This window comes from Rhineura floridana, chromosome 2 (genome assembly GCF_030035675.1).
Source record: "Rhineura floridana isolate rRhiFlo1 chromosome 2, rRhiFlo1.hap2, whole genome shotgun sequence".
In the NCBI taxonomy this organism is placed as follows: Eukaryota; Metazoa; Chordata; class Lepidosauria; order Squamata; family Rhineuridae; genus Rhineura; species Rhineura floridana.
In genome coordinates, this window is record NC_084481.1 from 219,134,019 (window position 1) to 219,152,957 (window position 18,939).

General features: G+C 40.4%; 1 protein-coding gene across 4 annotated transcripts in view; it reads right to left on the reverse strand.

The window, feature by feature from the left end:
* The window catches only part of PPP1R13B (protein phosphatase 1 regulatory subunit 13B), a 90,125-nt gene that overhangs the window by 41,741 nt on the left and 29,445 nt on the right, over window positions 1-18,939 (reverse strand). For all 4 annotated transcript variants that reach the window (XM_061612253.1, XM_061612252.1, XM_061612256.1 and 1 more), the window contains exons 3-4: window positions 16,976-17,095; window positions 9,058-9,122 (exon numbers count right to left, since the gene is read on the reverse strand). In XM_061612253.1, coding sequence (XP_061468237.1) covers window positions 9,058-9,122; window positions 16,976-17,095 — 185 coding nt within the window. The remainder of the gene's footprint in view (window positions 1-9,057; window positions 9,123-16,975; window positions 17,096-18,939) is intronic.

Below are 18,939 nucleotides of genomic sequence, written 5' to 3' on the forward strand. Positions count from 1 at the left end.
TGTAATCAACTTGAAGGCACATAACAACCCAATCTTATGCATGCTTTATCAGAAGCAAGTCTTGTTGAGTTCATTGGCTGACTTTGCTACCACAGGATGTGGTGATGGCCACCAACCTGGATGGCTTTAAAAGGGTATCACACAAATTCATGGAGGATAAGGCTATCAATGGCTACTAGTTAAGATGAATGTGTACTACCCTCCAGGATCAGAGACGATATACTTCCAAATATCAGTCACTGGAGAAGAACAGAGAGTAAAGGCTATTTCACTTATGTCCTGCTTGTGGACATCCCTTAGGCATATGGTTCACCTGTGTGTAAAACAGGATTCTAGACTAGATAGGCCTTTTGTCTGATCCAGCTTGGCTTTAAGCCAAATTTGTAAGATATCTTCTTCTATATAAAATCTTATAAAATTTTAATATATTTTAAAGTCTGTTTTTATGATATTTTAGAGTGGTTTTTAGTGTTTTTGTTTGCCGCCTTGGGCTCCTACTGGACGGAAGGGTGGGATATAAATCAATCAATCAATCAATCAATCAATCTCAGGGTCTTTATTATTATACCACTCACCTTTGCCTCTCCCCCAATCTATTTTCTTCACTTGCTATTCCTGACAACTTTGTGGCTGAACCATGTTATCTTTATCTCTGTCTGTACAGAGCTAAGTTCTTAAATATTTTTCCTCTTGAATGCTTTGCTTATTTTAAATTTTTCTATCCTTAGTGTATCACAACCTTTCAGATGCTACAACTATCTTTGCAGTGGGTTCTTCATTTATTTAAAAACCAATTATTTTACATGTTTACAAGCTAATACAGAGCCTTGTAATAACAAATAACTTTTAATACAATAGGCTATACAGGTTCAAGCAATTTGATCAAAATAGCTTTTACTGCATACTATAGTATAGCCTACAGATAGCAACTATATTGAGTGATGCAAACAAAATAAGTACAATTGTTAGTATACGAACAGCATGTGCTTATGCCTCTTCCAGATGACCATTTTTCAGTCTCCCTTGAAAGCTAGTTTCATGAGTGGAAGACATTTTTGGAGCTATCCTATTGTCTCCCAGGTAACATATTTTGCATCTGTGAGCACTATACAGAATTTGGCTACATGAAAGAGGCCTAATATCTGAGGTGAAGGTCAAGTATTGTCCCCTCTAAACTGTGTTCCATACCAAAGCCTCTTTTGCCCACAGAATCCACTTTGAACCAGCTCCACTCCTTCATCTGCATACATCTGCCCTGTGAACTATTTATTTTTACATTTATACAAGTGGGATCTGAAACAATGTGGAGTATGCCTGTTTATTTATTATTTATTTATTACATTTAAATACCGCCCCATAGCCGAAGCTCTCTGGGCGGTTTACAGCAATTAAAACATTAAAAACAAATATACAAATTTAAAAACATTTTTTTAAAAACCATTTAGGATTCAATTTAGGGTTCAGGATTCAAGATTCTCGATTCCACTCCTCTTGGTTTTTGGTTTTCCTCCCAACATTCCATGGTCACTAAGCATGCCCAGCCCTCAATGGGGTATTGGGGGAGGTCCCAAAAAATATTTTGTAGCTCTGCCAACCTTGAGGTTCTCTGAAGTATGCTGATACCTTCCTCTTGTGTATGGATTGGTGGTTTTTTTGGCTAAAGAAGGACCAACACTCAGCCTGAACATTGGAAATAGAAGGGTGATTGTTTTGTTTTATATTATTTGAACACTGTGAATTCCTGCCCCCATTGCATTCTAAAAAACAATGACGAGGATTGCAGTAGTGATACAGCATCATGTTACTGGATCTGGTTCCACACTAGTAAGAATACAACACTGAAAGGAAAACATCAGTTTTTGTAGACAGAAAAGGCCCTTCGGTATCAAAGAGTGGAGCTAAAGGCATACTTTCATTTCAACATCCTAAAAATAGACTCCATTTCCCTCATACCTCCACGCTGCTTTTAAACAAAACACTTCATCTGTTTATACCATTTCCATCAGAATGATGGGTTATAGGCATATTGTTTGCAGACTTATGTCATCAGAACAGGGATGGGCAAAACAGAACATGCTTTGTTATGTACAGGGCTGAAGGTTCAATCCCCAGAATCTCTCTTGAGAACTAGATTATTCAAACAGCAGAATAAAGTGGAAAAGATTTTGCTGGACTATAGTACTTCAGGTTGAAGGATGGTATGGTTACATCCATGGGGGGACGAGACTCCTGCACACAGAAGATATGCATATGAAGCAGAAGGGCTCATCCTTCTCTCTAACATACTGTTTTCTTACATCAAGGGATTTTTTTTCTTTTTGAATAGAAAGGAGCATGTATGCATCCCTCTGCCTGCTATTCCTCCTTCACAGCCTTAACAGTCCAGGAAAAACTTTTTCACTTGATTCTAATTATTGTATAAACTCGACTAAATAAAACTGAGGAAGAATTTTCCCTTTTAGGAAAGATTTTTGATTGTATATGGTTGCTTTAGTAATTGGTTTTAGCCATTTCTGGTTTTTATATAGTTTTATTGATGCTGTATTTTGTTATTTTCTTGCTGCTGCTTTAAAATGATATTTTAAAATCTAGTTTTACCTCTGTCAGAAACCTTGAGCTCTTCTGAAGATATAAACATTTTGAGACAGGACAGGCAACCTGTTGCCCTCCAGATGTTGGTCTCCAGCTCCCACCATCTCTGACCACTCACTAAACTGTTGAAGCTGAAGGGAATTGGAGTCCAACATCATCTGAGAAAGCCACAGGTTCTCCGTCCCTCTTTTACAAAATAAGAAGTCTGGACTAAGAGTTAGAGAGAACTTTGACACTATTAGGCAAGGTTGACCATTTTTAGCTGGTGTGATCTGCACGGCTTGGACTAATGTATGCCTCAAAACTGCATGATGCATACAGACTAATGTAGAAGTGCAAACTCAAATGCATACAAGTACTGCGATGCAACTTTTGCTAAAATGTCATCATCAAAATTAATTAAAATCCGTATTTAGAGACAAAATATGTTCGGATTTGCTACACTGAGAGAAAAACATATTCAAATATACTTGCTTAAGTGTGAACTTTCATCCAGATTTCTAAAACTTACAGATTAATGTGTAAACAGAAGAGAACAGATATGAGTAAATACAAGTGAAAGTGACATAGACAAGAAAAACATTGATTTGTCCATGCCTAGGTAAGATACGGCTTGAATAAATGCAGTTCAAGTTCTCTCTCCTCTTTGGACATTTGGAAGTGTGACCCAGATGCTGTTTTCATTATATGGCCAACTTTCCCATGCCAGCTCTCATTCCAAAGCTTGCAGTGGTGCAGCAAATTGGGATCTAGGTACAAAGTAATGCAATTGCATGAGCATGTGCCGGGGATCAGGGAAGGGGGGAAATAGAAACTCAGATCGCATTCACTCAGTTAACATCACATTTCCTAAAAAATAAAGAGTCTCCAGTAGAAGGCAACAATTTATAATATTCAAGTATATCTCACTTTATTGTTACCACTGCAAATATTTTGTGCAAATGTTATATTGTACTTCTCAATGTAGATACAATACTGAGCAAATTATGCATGTTTGTACCAATGGCAAAAGACCTGAGCATCGTTGCTCTGCTAAAGGCCTCTAACACTGCACATATTCCACAATTTATGCTAATAGTTCAGTGAACAAAGCAACAAAATAAACGAAGATTAATCAGCCAGTGCTGTAGTAATGAAAGCCAGTAGTGTTCATCCAGCTCCATTTATTTTTAAAAAGAAAAAGATGATGCAGACACGGAGCGCCTCAAAATATGTAGCTTTTTGATTTTATTAGTACGTGAACCTAATTATATTTTTACAGAAGGAATTTATATCCAAATAAATGGCAAGGCAATGTGTGCCATCATGGATTAAACTTTTCATTGTTATGTTCTTTGTCAATCAAAATAAAAAACCACAGAACTATTTTTTCCTACAGAAAGTCTACAAGATCAGTAAAGCATTAAAAGAAACATGGGTGCCCCTTTTAGAGTAATTTGCATTAAATTACTCCATGTCTGAACCACCCTCCACCACCCCAATCCCATCCTTCATTTTCTCTCTGTTCACTATTACCCTTCCCAGCTCATCTTATTTTCTACTCATTTCAGTCACCTCTACTGAAAAGTGGGGATGGACAGAGATTTGTGTGTGGCTTTTTTATATTATTTATGATTATAGAATTTGTGGTGCAAATTCTTTGGGCAAGTAGTATATGCTCTCTTAAACCTGGTTACTGCCAATATTTGCATTTTATTGCCTTGACTGTTAATAATCAAAGATGCAAACAACAAAAAGCTAAGACATTCTTCCCTATCTTTGTCTCTTTTAGTAAGACCCTGCCCCCATTCATTATATGAAGATTATCATGACAAGCTCTATGCACACCAGACCATCAGATTCCTGCTCTTATGAGGCTTCCCTCTTCTCCATTGATGTTACCATCTAAAGGAGTGTTTACCCATGAAGCTATGGCAAAACACAATGTAAAGTGTTTCCAAGATGGGGTATCATATTTAACTTAAAATCTTTCTAGATTATTATTTTATTTTTATAAACTATCTTGGAATTCATTTTTAAATTTAAAATACTACAGAAATGGTTTTAAAATAAATAGGCTAAATAAGACTAAAAACTGAAGCAAAACCATGGTAAAACCACAGAAATACATAGAAAGCCACCCCAATTTTCACCGACAAACCTGGTACCATATAAATATTGAAAATATTTCTTCTTATATCATTAGGTTTGATCTTCTGACAGTTCAGGAGATGATGGCCTCAATCGTTCATACCCTAGTAACATCAAGAGCAGATAACTGTAATGCATACTGTGTGAGATTGCCTTTGCAAATGGTGTGAAAACTTCAAAATGTGGTCAGCAGAATACTATCTCAGACTAGCAGATCAGATTACAGCAATCAAGCTCTGGGTCCTAATTCAAAGTGCTGTTTTTTTTACACAGACCCTCAATGGCCTGGGGCCAAGCTACACTAAGAATAATCTCCTCCCATGTGACACTGCCTGAACACAGAGATTCATATCTGAGGCCCTGTCCAGTCTTTCCCCATCATCATCAGTGAGGTGGGTGGGCATAAAAAGCAGGGCCTTCTGTGTCAGTGCAGTGAGTGTTTGGAACACCCCTTCAAGAAAGGCCTGACTCCATCTTTACTGGCCTTCAGGACAAGAAGATAATTTTACTGCACGGGGCCTTTGGCTTTTATCATTATTTACTTATTATGACACCAATGCCATCAGTACACAAGGTGGTTTATAGAGCGGAGAGGGCTAGGTCTCTGCTTCCAGGTAACAATTTAAAATTCAGCACTGGGGAAACACCAGTCCAGGACAGACAACGTAGTGCCCTGCAGATGTTTGGCATACAACTCCCATCATCCTTGACCACTGGCCATGGCCATGATGGTTAGGGCTGATGGGAGTTGTGATCCATAGCATCTGGAGGGCACCACATTGAATAAACCTACAACAGAAGAAGGCGAGGGAAGGAATATGTAGTTGTTTCAGTCTGACCTGATATAGGTAGATTCCTATAGTCTGATGACCCTGTAATCAGTCCTATGGCCCTGTAATTTATACTTCTGAGCCAAACTCAAAGTGCTGGTTTTGACCTATAAAGCTCTTTACGGCTCAGGACCCTAATATCTTTTGGAACACCTCTCCCGATATGAAGCCACCCAGATCCTTAGATCTTCCTTTGAGGCCCTTCTCCAGGTCCCCCCTCTGAGGGAAGCTCAGAGGGTGGTGACAAGGGAGAGGTCCTTTCAGTTGTGGCTCCTCATCTATGGAATATGCTCCCCATTGAGGTTAGCCTGGCGCCATCGTTGTCATCTTTTCACTGCCAGATAAAGGCGTACCTTTTCTCCCATTTGATATGTTGAGATGATATTTTGTTTTAATATGCTGCCAAACTTTCCTGTAGCTGCATGGGGGTGCTATTGCTATTGTTTTGTTGTTGTTTATTGCATCCGTGGTCAGTAAAATGAGTACCCGGCATATGCTGGGGGGTAAAGAAAGGCCGGGGAAGGAACTGGCAATCCCACCCCGTATATACGGTCTGCCTAGTAAACGTCGCAAGACGTCACCCTAAGAGTCAGAAATGACTCGCACTATAAGTGCGAGGACACCTTTACTTTACTTTTTGTTTTTTGTTTTAACTTTGTGTAAGTCGCTTGGAGACTTTTGGGTGTCAAGTGACAAATAATAATAATAGGTCACCAATGTGGCCTTTCAACAAAGCTCTTAAGTGGAGACCTTATCTCAGTCCTCATCTGTGTTGGAACTGTTTTTAAAATGTTTTGTTTTTAAGATTTTTTTAAAGATGCTTTGTTTTTAAGATTTTTTTAGATATTTTTAGAGTTTAGATGTTTGTTTGCCACACAGCTCCTTCTGGTAAGGACGGGATATAAATTTAATAAATAAACAAACTATTATAATCATACCCACAAAGCCCCTGAGCTCTACACACATACTCACTGCAATGTTTTTTACTGCTCCATACAATATGAATGGATCACATACATTTTACAGAATGGTTTTTAATATTTATCTTTGAAAAACATTTGGAAGTAATACTGTTTTTTACATTTTATTCTTGTACTAGCAAAATATTCAGCATTCCATTAACAATAAATAATCCTAATCAATTACACAACTGTAAATTGATTAATTACTTAAGTCTGTAAATCCACGTTTGCCTTCTTGCCAGAAGATGAGAACAAACTTATTAAATTGGCATGTTCAAATAATTAAATGTTAGCCTGCCTACTTTTCAATGCACTGCAGCAATTTAGCCCAGCCCTACAAATGGGCTGCTTTCCAGGATGCACTAGAATCCACTGAAGATTAATAACCCAGCTCTTACCACTTTATTCAATGGTACTTACTTCCAAGTATGTGTTTGCCCTCTAGGAACGCCAGCAGGAGAGGACTCATATCCTGCTTGTGACCATCCCAAGTGACATCTGGCTGGCCACCGAATATGTGTCCCAGTTTCACAGGGAACTATTGGCCCTGTGAAAGGGTAGAGTGAGGAAGATTTTCATCTTAGCTTTAAAGTCAGTCTAGAAAAGCTGGGATGAAAATCCTCCTCACTCCACCGTTTCACAGAGCCAATAGTTCCCTATGAAAGTGGGACAGATATTCAGAGACGTTTTGGGGTGGTGTAAAAGTTTGAGAATTGGGGAGGTCTTGCCTTAAACGTATGAAGTAAATAACAGTTCTTCTTTTCTTTTTTTACACACACACACAAAAGGTGTACTACCACTTCAAACAATGGCTTGGCTGCTCTACCATGTTCCTGGGACAGAAAGTCCCAAACACCACTATGTCATGATGTCGCACACTGGTAGCCCACCTTGCACCCTCCAGATGATGTTGGACTACAATTGTCAACATCCCTGACCACTGGCCATTGTAGTTGGGACTAATGTCAGTTGCCATCAAACAACATCTGGAAAACAACATATTGGCTACTACCAACGTAGCATGTCTGTACACAGGGGCATTTTTATGACTACTTCAATGGGAACACGTGCCAGAAATGTGACTGAGTAGCCAAGGCTTTTGGAGAAAGAAGCAAGAAAAAATGGGCTTTTTGTAAAAACATGTCCACCTCCTATTTTAAGATAAGACCATCACCCTTAAAATCCACCAGGTTCACAAAGATTAAAATTGGGGGGGGGGGGTCATCCGACTGCCAAAACTAATGAAACTAGACTAGACAGGTCTTTGGCCTGATCCAGCAAGCCTCCTTATGTAAATGTGTAAGGTAGCGGCATGTCTTTTCATTCTGGGTATACAGCAGAAACATGTGGCATTTCCAAGGGATTATAAACTGAAGACTACAGGGAATTCAATAAAAGCAGATACCATACAGTCCAAACACAACAGTTCTATTGCAACATATAAAATTTGGTAATTTGCTGTAAAATGACAAGCACAAAAAACACAGTTTAGCACAGAGTACAAAAAAGTGTATTTTCTTGTTTGAAAAAAGTGACTCTATTAATGAACAATTGCAGCTATCAGAAAGTGCTCTGAATACCAGTTCAGAAGATATGCCCTTTTGGGGTAGCATATACTGAACACTTCCCAACATTTTACTAACATGGACATATCAACACATTCAATCCTCACAGGTATTGTAGAATGAAGAAAGACCTAAACTAAGAACTAGGGTCTGTGTTGAAACAGTCATGTTAGACAGAAAACCAGTGACCCTGGGTTCCAGTATTGTGAAAAAGGGAGAAAAATGTCTCTCTATCCACTTTCTCCACACTATGAATAATTTTAAACACCTGTATCATGTCTCCCCCTCACCTTTTTTTCTAGACTAAAAAGCTCCAAATGTTGTAGTGTTTCCTCGTAGAAATATTGCTCCAGCCTCTTGATCGTTTTGATTGCCCCTGATCATTTTGTTACTCCTTTCTACTTCTATAATATCATTTCTGAGGTGCACCAACCAGAACTGAACACAGTATTCCAAGTGCAGCCACACCACAGATTTATATAATGGCACTGTTAATTTTTTCGCCCAAAGTGCATCACTTTACACTGCTTACACTGAATTGCATTTGGCATTTTAGTGCCCATTAATCCAGTTTAGAGAGATCCCTTTCAAGCTCCTCACAATCTGAACTGAACAGAATCTGACTTAAATTATTAATAAAGTTAATAAGACAGGCATAACTGATCAACAGACAAACAACCCATTCCACATTATGTGCTATATTATCTATCCATTTTTACAATTGTGATCATTATCAGGAAGAGTGAGTAATCTGGGAAAAAATATAATGTTCTAAGTTTCATAAAAGAAGTCCTTTGTACAATTTCCTATGAAAAAGTTATCCCCCATAACATTAAACATTATAAAATATTTAGGGCTCAGAATTACACAGCAGTGTTTCAAAATGTATAGATAACATTTTTTAAAGTGTATAGATAAATGTTTTAGAGATACAAATAAACTGGGGGGAAAATCTTTTCTCCACAATTTGCCACATACCCCATTTTCAGTACGTTTCTCCCCAGGTATACTGATTCCATTCCTCTGATTTTGAGTCTGACGGCCTGAGGAAAATAGTTACAATTTAAAATATATTTTCACTGAAATAGCATCAGTAAAAGCTTGGACAGCTTTAAAAAAACATTTCCTCAAAACAAGAACAACTCATTTTGATTTGGTCAAAATAATGTATGATGTTGAAGAGCAGATGAGTAAATGTTTTGGTGGTACAGGTGTTTGTTTTTCCAAGCCTATTTGAAGCTCAGTTAAGAGCAACATAATGACTGCTGAAACCAATGTAATCTGAATACTACTCTGGGGTAAACATCTAGTAATTATCCTCTTGCTTTGCACAGAAATATAGGAGAGATAGCTTCACCCACTGTTCCCTTCCCTTGACAACCCACCACTGCTACTGCTGGAGGGAATTTCAACCAGCATCCCACTTTGTGTAAAGACCACTCACCACTGTCACTGCTGCTTGACCAAGGGAGTAAAGCCATTGCTCCCTTTAACTAGAATTTCCACCAGCCATTAGGGGAACTGTGCCAGCCCATCCCTCACCTGTAAGAACTCACCCACCATTGTTGGTGGTGTTCCATGGAGTAAGAAAACAAATCTATTGAATCTGATGAGAGGTTTAATAAGTTGAACAATTTTTTTCCTTGGAAACTCTAGAGCAGGGATGGGAAACCTCGGGCCAAATGCAGTCCTCTAGGTCTCTTTATCTGGCTCTCAAAACTCTCCCATACCACCCCACCCCACCCCTATCCCACCAAGTCAGTTCATACTCTCCACTGTTCCTGCTTTGTGCCCACTGTCTTGGCTGGAATGTTGGCTATGAACTCTGAAAATGCCTCTTGCTTGTCTGGATGGAGGTTAGAGACTGGTGTGTGAGTGTGTGCAGAGAGTAGCCTACTGTACATAGGTAAAATTCACATTCTTTGCTCTGTCTGCTTTTGCCTCCCCCCCCCCCCGCAGCATGTGGGCCTATGACTTTGCCTGCAATGGAATGAAGCCCTTGGGCTAAGAGGGTTCCCACCCCCACTCTAATGGGACTAGCTGTGGATTTGAAGAGAGAAGTCTTACAAACTAGAATTAAGTCAGGATTCTAGTTTAACTGGATGCATTGAGAAACCACAGTTAACACAAGCCAAGATTCACAAGTCAACTTAAGTAATAATTTCATGGTTAGTTGGCTGGGGCAGATTCAGATGCACAAACAAGCCACAGTTAAGCTAAACAAACTACTGTTGAGGGTTGTGACTGAACACAGCTCCATAACAAACCCAGGTTTGATATGGGTTCCCAATGGAGTCTGCTTCCAAATAAGACTGTTTGGATTATCTCTTTATTAGGCATTTAAGAGCAGAGTTCAGGCAAATGCACATTAAGCACTAGCCTCAGATATAACTTTATATATTTGAAACACTTTCTTCCAATTTTAGCTTGTGTATCCCTATTTATAGTTAAGCTTGAGAGAGCTTAATTTTAACACCAATATGAATGTAAATGAAACCCAGCTTGATTGGCTATTGCTGCCACATACTGGCAGCCAAGCTGCTTGGGGATGCAGCTGCACTCTATAATAACACTGGGAGTGACTGACCTAGTAATGACTTTGGAAGAAGAGGTAGGGTGGGAAGAAGGAATGTGCAATTTAGAGAAGAACAAGTAGCAAAGGCATACAAAAACACAGGGATTGAAAGCATAACTGCAGAAAAGTCCAAGTACAGCATGCTGTTGTAAAGGCAACAGTACATACAAGTAGTATTTGGGATGAGGAGGACAAAGAAAGGGCCAGATAATTAGTTCAGGAAGGAGCCTAACGGTGGCTTTGAATGTTAGAAGCGCTGGCAAACAGATGCAAGAGGGTGATTTATGTACTGGCTTTTTGCACTTTGGGTGTAATGTCTGAAGTGGAAATGTTTGCATCTCTTGGGATAGCTAACACTCCCCAGCAGGTCCCCTCTGTCAAGATTGTGTGTTGATCGTCGTCCACCGATCTCCCCACACAAAACAAATTCACGCACAGGCGTCTTCCAACCAAACCAAACCAAAAGTCCCATGGCGATCGGCGAATGGCATCGAGGGCAGGACTGTGAAATCCAGAAGTTACTAGTCATGGACCAGCACATGGGCGGTGGATACAGACTCAGTTGTCCTGGCTCAAGGACTGAGGCAGTTGAGTAGTTTGGCAGCTGTATCCACGACTGAGCAGTCCTATTCAGGATCCACTCTGCTCACCCCGTATGGGGAGGGGGCTAGAAAAGGTGCCCTAAACATAGTCTGCCTCATCTCTCTCCCCGACTGGATCACCATGTCCAGTGGGGTCACCACTTAGCGGTCGCAAAAGAGAAATTAACTTTGGAACGTGGAATATACGGACATTGCTGGACAATATAGATAGTGAATGTCCTGAATGCAGGACTGCCATCATCGCGAGGGAGTTGAGACGTTTTAATATTGACATAGCAGCACTCCAAGAAACTCGAAGAGCAGGAGAGGGACAACTGAAGGAAGAAAAAGGAGGTTATACCTTCTTCTGGAAAGGACTGCCTGAACAAGAATGACGAATACATGGAGTAGGCTTTGCTATTAAAAATGATCTTGTGAAGCTCTTGTCAGAAGTTTCTCCGATTAAAACTTGCCAAAAACCAGCAGGCAACTATTGTAAGTGCTTATGCACCAACATTAGATGCTGATGAAGACATCAAGGAAATTTTTTTACACCCAGCTGGACACCATCTTATCAGAGATACCTGTGATGTTCCTGTAGGTTAAGCATCTGTAAATATGGTAAGTGCAGGTCTATTAGGTGATGTATGGTAATTGACTGAGAAAGAAAGGGGGAGTACATGGGTGAGAAGCTGAAGTATGCTGGATGATGATTGGCTGAGTGGCTGGCTGGCTGAAGGTATAAATGGAGGTTTGTGAGTGATGAGGGAGAGAGAAGTTGTTGAGTTGGTTGGAGTGAGGTCGTTTGGTGAGAGTGGTTGGCAGAGTTCTGAAGGAAGTTTGGATTGTATTTGGCTGATATTTAAAGAGTATATATATGAACACAAACATAAAGAGTGACCATATATGAAACCATACGCTTGTGAAACATTCCTAAAGTAATCTTGTTATTTCCTGTTGTTAGTAAATAAATACTTATTTGGTTTACCCAAGGCCTGATCCTTGGCTGGGGGATATACATACCAGAAGGGAGGGCAAGGTAATTACCAAGGCTGAACAGAAACTGTATCTAATGGTGGCAGCGGTGAAGGGAGATATTGTAACAAGTCAAGTATCCAGAGCAACCCAGAGTTGTATGCTTTATATATACAGATACAAGGGGGTTGGGAACAGCATAGGCACACAGTCACAAAGTAACAAGCCATAGAGAGGCTTAGGCAAAGTCTCTGGAAGTATTGGTTACAGGAAGTGACTGGTGGTGCTGCCTAGCAGTGGGATCTAGTGAGATCTGTGCTACAGCGGAGTGAGAAACCATATAAAGGACGTTCCTGACTGGTGGTGTCCCTGGTGGTGCCTAGTGAAAGGCAGTAGCCACAAGCAGGTGGGAACCTGACAGGGAGAACCAGGGAAGGACGTCACAATACCTAAGGAGGATAAAATTATCCTCTTGGGCGGTTTCAATGCAAGAGTTGGGCGTGATTTCGATTTATGGCATGAAACCATTGGGAAAGAAGGAGTTGGCAATAGCAACCTGAATGGCATTCTACTTCTGACTAAATGTGCAGAGCATAATCTTGTTATTATAAACACACTCTTTCGCCAGAAAGATAAATTTAAAACATCATGGAAGCACCCTCGGTCGAAGCACTGGCATCTCCTGGATTATGTAATTGTCCGTGCCAGAGATCGTCGTGATGTACTCCTCACCAGGGCCATGAAGAGTGCCGATGACTGCTGGACAGATCACCGATTAATTCGATCCACTATAGCCATTAATATAGTTCCTCAATGTAGGCTCCAAGGAAGAAAACCAAGGCGTAAAATGAACATCTGCACCTTTCAAGATCCTATTAAGCGAGCTTGCTTTCAAACAACTCTCAAGAAGCATCTACCTATGGAACTCCCTGAAAACGTTGAGGAACACTGGATTAAACTGAAGACTTCCATTACTGCAGCATATGAACAAACTATTGGATACCAAACTAAGAAACATCAGGACTGGTTTGATGAGAATGATAGTGAGATTGAACATATCATTGACAAGAAAAGGAAAGCCTTCCAGATATGGCAAAAAGACATTAATTGTGCTGCTAAGAAAAAAAATCTGTGCCAGTGCAAAGGCTGAGGTCCAAAGAAGAACTAGAGAATTTAAGAATGCCTGGTGGATAAAGAAAGCTCAAGAAATCCAGCATTTCGCAGATGCTCATGATGCACGGGGCTTTTTTAATGCCACAAAGGCCATCTATGGACCAACAAATTATGGTACAAATCCCTTATGTTCAATAGATGGTACCAAACTTTTAAAGGACAAAGAGTCTATTGCACTGCGTTGGAAAGAGCATTACCACAACCTCCTTAATCGTAACTCGATTGTGGCTGATGAGGTCTTCTCGCAAATCCCACAACAACAAATTAGAGATGAGCTTGCAGTATCCCCTAATTTGGATGAAGTCAGTAAAGCCATTAATCAATGAAGAATAACAAAGCTAGTGGACCTGATGGGATTCCTGCTGAAGTCTTTAAAGAAGGTGGGCCTGAACTTACACAACAACTTCATAAGCTCATCGAAAAAATCTGGATGAGGGAGGAGATCCCAGAAGACTTTAGGGATGCCATAATTATCACTCTTTTCAAGAAGGGTGATAAAACAGATTGTGGAAACTACCGAGGCATCTCTCTTCTAGCTACCACAGGTAAAATCCTTGCAAGGATCCTCGCAAATCGCCTCCTACTTATTTCAGAAGACATCCTCCTTGAATCCCAAAATGGTTTCCGCCCTTCCAGGGGGACAGTGGACATGATCTTCACTGCACGACAGCTTCAAGAAAAATGCAGGGAGCAAAACCGACCTCTGTATATGGCGTTTATTGATCTGACTAAGGTCTTTGATACTGTAAATCGAACTGCTCTCTGGACCATCCTTCTGAAAATTGGATGCCCTGATAAATTTGTGAATATTTTGTGACTCCTCCATGACAACATGATGGCAACAATTTTGGACAACAATGGCTCTCAAAGTGATCCATTCAAAGTGGGATCAGGCGTCAAACAGGGATGTGTCATTGCTCCAACTTTATTCGCTATTTTCATCGCCATGATTCTACACCTTGTTGAGGGGAAACTTCCCACTGGCGTGGAAATCACATATTGAACAGTTGGAAAACTTTTTAATCTCAGTAGGCTGAAAGCAAAAAGTAAGGTAATGTCAACCTCTGTCATAGAACTTCAATATGCCGATGATAATGTAGTCTCTGCACATTCAGAGGAAGATCTTCAAACTATCCTAAATGTCTTTGCAGAAGCATATGAAAAGCTTGGCCTCTCGCTTAACATAAAAAAAACCAAAGTGCTTCATCAGCAAGTGTGAACCAATCCCTCTGTAGCACCATCAATCCAGCTTAATGGTGCGACACTGGAGAATGTCAATCACTTTTCTTATCTTGGCAGCCATCTCTCTGTAAAAGCTGACATCGACGCTGAAATTCAGCATCGTCTGAGCTCTGCGAGTGCCACATTCTCCCAAATGAAGCATAGAGTGTTCGAGGATTGGGATATTCACAGGGAGATCAAAATGCTTATTTACAAAGCCATTGTACTACCGACCTTACTGTATGCCTGTGAAACATGGACCATCTATAAATGCCACTCCCAACTTCTTGAAAGATTCCACCAACGCTGTCTCTGGAAAATTCGGAAAATTACTTGGGAAGATGGGCGGACTAATGTTAGCGTATTGGAAGAAGCAAAGACCAGTGTTGAAACAATGATCCTCCAACATCAACTTCGCTGGAGCAGCCATGTTGTTCAAATGCCTGATCACAGTCTCCCAAAGCAGCTACTTTACTCCCAATTTAAGGATGGAAAACAGAATATCGGTGGACAGCAAAAGAGGTTTAAAGATGTTCTCAAAGCTAATCTAAAAACATGTAACATGAACATTGAGAACTGGGAAGTCTTGGCCCATGAGCGTCCCAATTGGAAGTCAGCCATTATCAAAGGTGCTATGGACTTTGAAGAAGCACAAGTACAGGGCGAAAGGGACAAACGAGCTAAGTGGAAGGCACGTCAAGCAAATCCTCATCGTGACCATCTTCCATCTGGAAACCTATGTCCTCACTGTGGGAGGCTGTGTGGATCCAGAATTGGCCTTCACAGTCACGTACGGACCCACTGTTAAAGACCTTACCCTGGAAGACAATCTTACTCAGCCACAAGTGATCGCCAATGAATGAATTCTGTGATGCCAAAAAGGGTTTTGTGACTGCCCCAGTCTCTCCCAGCCTTAAACAGCAAACGCGCATACCAAAAAAATAGCCAAACAAAAAACAAAAGCCTTCCTTTGTATTCCCTTCAGATTAGGTTGTCAGAAAAGGGCTAACCGGCAGGAGGGCTAAGAGAGTACACTGATGCCCAAGTGGCTGTTTAAATATAATGGGGAAATATCAGATAGCATAAAAGTCTTGGTGTGGAGAGGAATGTATAAAAGCAAATCTTCTGAATGTAGTCTTCAGTGCCAAAGCAACCACAATTAAGAAAGAGAGAAATAACTGTACAGAATAGTGGGGCTTACTTGGATAAGGAAAAATACTCAGCTAGAGGAAGACAGTTTAAGGATATTGTTTTGGGGTGTTTGCAAACCCAGTTACTTTACACATCATTGTCAGGCCCCAACAAAATCCTGACATTATTTTAAAATTATTAATACAGGGTTGGGGGGGGGGGGTTGGCCTTCAAGGTATTTCCAACAGTTTTTGAAATTTACTCTGCAGCCATGATAACCAACAGCTTACTTCTAAGAATTAAAATTGAGATTATTATTGGGCAGAGCTTGGGAACAGGAGGAGATGGCAAAATGATCATAGTGCCTAAAGGTAAGAGGTTCTTACCATTCATGAGCCTAGCTGGGTGGGTAGATGGAAGGAAGTGGTGGAGAGCAGAAAAGGAAAGTCTAAGGACTTGGCTGTTGACCATTGAACCACACTGTCACTGAGTGTTTTTCCATCAAGTCTGAAAGTGTGGAAATCTGTAGCTAAGAGAAGTTATGTCTTTGCCCAGTCTGGGAACGGATAGCCAAGGCCGTTGTCATGGCAGCATCAAGATAGACTGGGAGAGTTCTAGCAGTTATCTGTGTTGAGCTGTGTCTTCTGTGTAATGTCTTTGAACTGAGAACTTCTCTCCTAGAGGGGGGGATCTTAAAGCCTTAAGCCATAATGTCTTAATAAAAGACTCTTAACCTGATCTAATGCATCTGAGAAGTTTCTTGAGCAACTTAACTCCAACGTAACGTATGCTGTTTCACGCAACAACGCACACACATCAACATTGGCATCTGGTTGGCCACTGTGACAACAGGATGGTGGCCTAGATGGGCCACTGGCCAGATCCAGCAGGCTCTTCTTATGACTTGGGTGGTAACAAAGAGGGTAAGAAACAAGGGGACAGAGTGGGGACTGGGATAACGACCAGACAAAAACAGCATCTGTAAGAATGAGCAAAATAATGCTGTAGAGGGTTGGACAGGAAATGGAGAGGAATAAGCAGCAGTGGTAGAGGCCTTGGCAGGGGGTATTCCCCTATAGTAATGCTTATATGTGGCTTTATCCATCAATTCTATGGAGTCATCAATACAACATTTATTTATCATCATATTGGCACCTTTTATTTGTTTTTACAAAAACTGAGTAACATAAAGGAGAGCTGTTAAGAGAGTAACAAACAATTTAGAGTAAAGTATACACACCCTGTTCACTACTTTCTGTTGGGGATTCTTCATGCCGAAGAAAAAACTTTACCTCCTCCCTACGGGGTCCCCACTTCTGTAGATGGTCGTACATCATGTGATCAAAGGGTATGTGCCGTTCTAAATATAGGAAAATCAAATGTTTCTTATTGGAGCAACTCATTGGACATTTATTTGCACTAAGAAAATATTACACTTTAACTTACTGTTCTGTCACCTATTAACTTTTTTCTAAATCACAATGTTAATGGGGTCTAAATGGATTATCTAGACACCCCCTTGCTCCCCAAACCCCAGAATATAATTTCTTAAGGTTTTTCAAACATTTGCTTTACCAGCTTTTTTGAGGGCAAAAATCTTCAAGGAATAAGATTCTACAACCTTCTGAAGTACTACTCAAAACAATGTCTTACTAGCTCTGGGTTTTGACAACGGCCAGGCTTTCATACCACTGAGTCATTAGCATATATGTTTGCTTTACATATCAATGCTGCAGCCTGGGGTAGCCAATGTGGTGCCCTTTAAATGTTGTTGTATTCCAACTCTCATCATTCCTGACCAGTGACCATGCAGGCTGGAGCTGATGGGAACTGTAGTCCATAACATCGATGAGCTCCATATTGGCTACCCTGGCTATAGTCCAACAGATTATAAAGATGAACAACTTGTGAGCCAAAAAACTCAACACAGCCCACCAGCCAAGTACAACAGACCATCAGGGGCTCATTAAGTCTCCTGTTTTTACTGCCTGCTGAACACTGCAAAAACATGGGGGATGTCATGGTCCTGGTAGGTCACAGTACATGGTAGGTGCTTACCATGATAGATCACAAGTTCTGTTAGCCCAGACAGTAAGCATATTACTACTTCATCCAAGTCACTGCTGTGAACCAAGGTGTGAAGCAGCATATATACTGCTGAAATAAATAAGTTGATGAAGATATAAAATAACACCAAACTAAGAAATGACTTCTGCAGAATAATACCAAACCGTTAATCACTGCCCTCAGCAATATTATTTCTCTTCATTGCATTGCCATCTCCAGTGATAGATAGCCAACATGGTGCCCTACACATTATTGGATTACAACTCCCATCAGCCCCAACTATTGGTCATACTGGCTAAGGCTGATGGAGTCAAATAACATTTGGAAGGTACCACATTACTTACTCTTCTATTCCATGTTTCTCGAGCTTTCAAAAAACAAGATAGAAAAGGGTATAATACACCTTTAGTCAAGAGCTGTGCTAAAGTAAAGGTATCATACTGTATTAACAGTTCTGTTTTTCAATTTTTCCAAAGAGGCAACTAAGCTGGTCTGATGACACATCTTCTTCTTTATAGTTCATGAGTTCTAACAATCATTCTGGGCTGCTGATGTAACAAATGGGGAGCGGGCTCTATTTCCACTCTCCTGATGTATTCCTTCCTCTCCCCCCTCTCCCACTTTAACAAGTTATGGATATGATGACACTGGCATTAACCAACAGATCTCCCATTTAACTAGTGTTAACAAAAATTTGAAGCTGAATCTAGAATTCTGGTTAAGACCTGGTGAGCCTTGATCATGGTTGAAGTTGAAGTTAATATACCCCTTAATATGCATTCTCAATCTCTTAACCTTGGTTAAATGAGGCTCTTTGTTACATTAGCTCTCTGACTGCTTCAGTATCTGCTCTAAGCTTCTCAGTGGTGGCCCCCAAATTACAGAATGATCTTCCTGATGAGGTGTGCCTGGCACCAACACTGTTATCTTTTCGGCACCAGGTCAAGACTTTCCTCTTCTCCCAGGCATTTTAGCATGTGTTTTTAAATTGTTTTTTTAAAATATGTTTTTAAATTTGTTTTTAATGTTTTTAATTGTAAACCACCCAGAGAGCTTCAGCTATGGGGCGGTATACAAATGCAATCAATCAATCAACCAATCAATCAATCCTCTTCAGGTATACTGGTCTTTAATTAT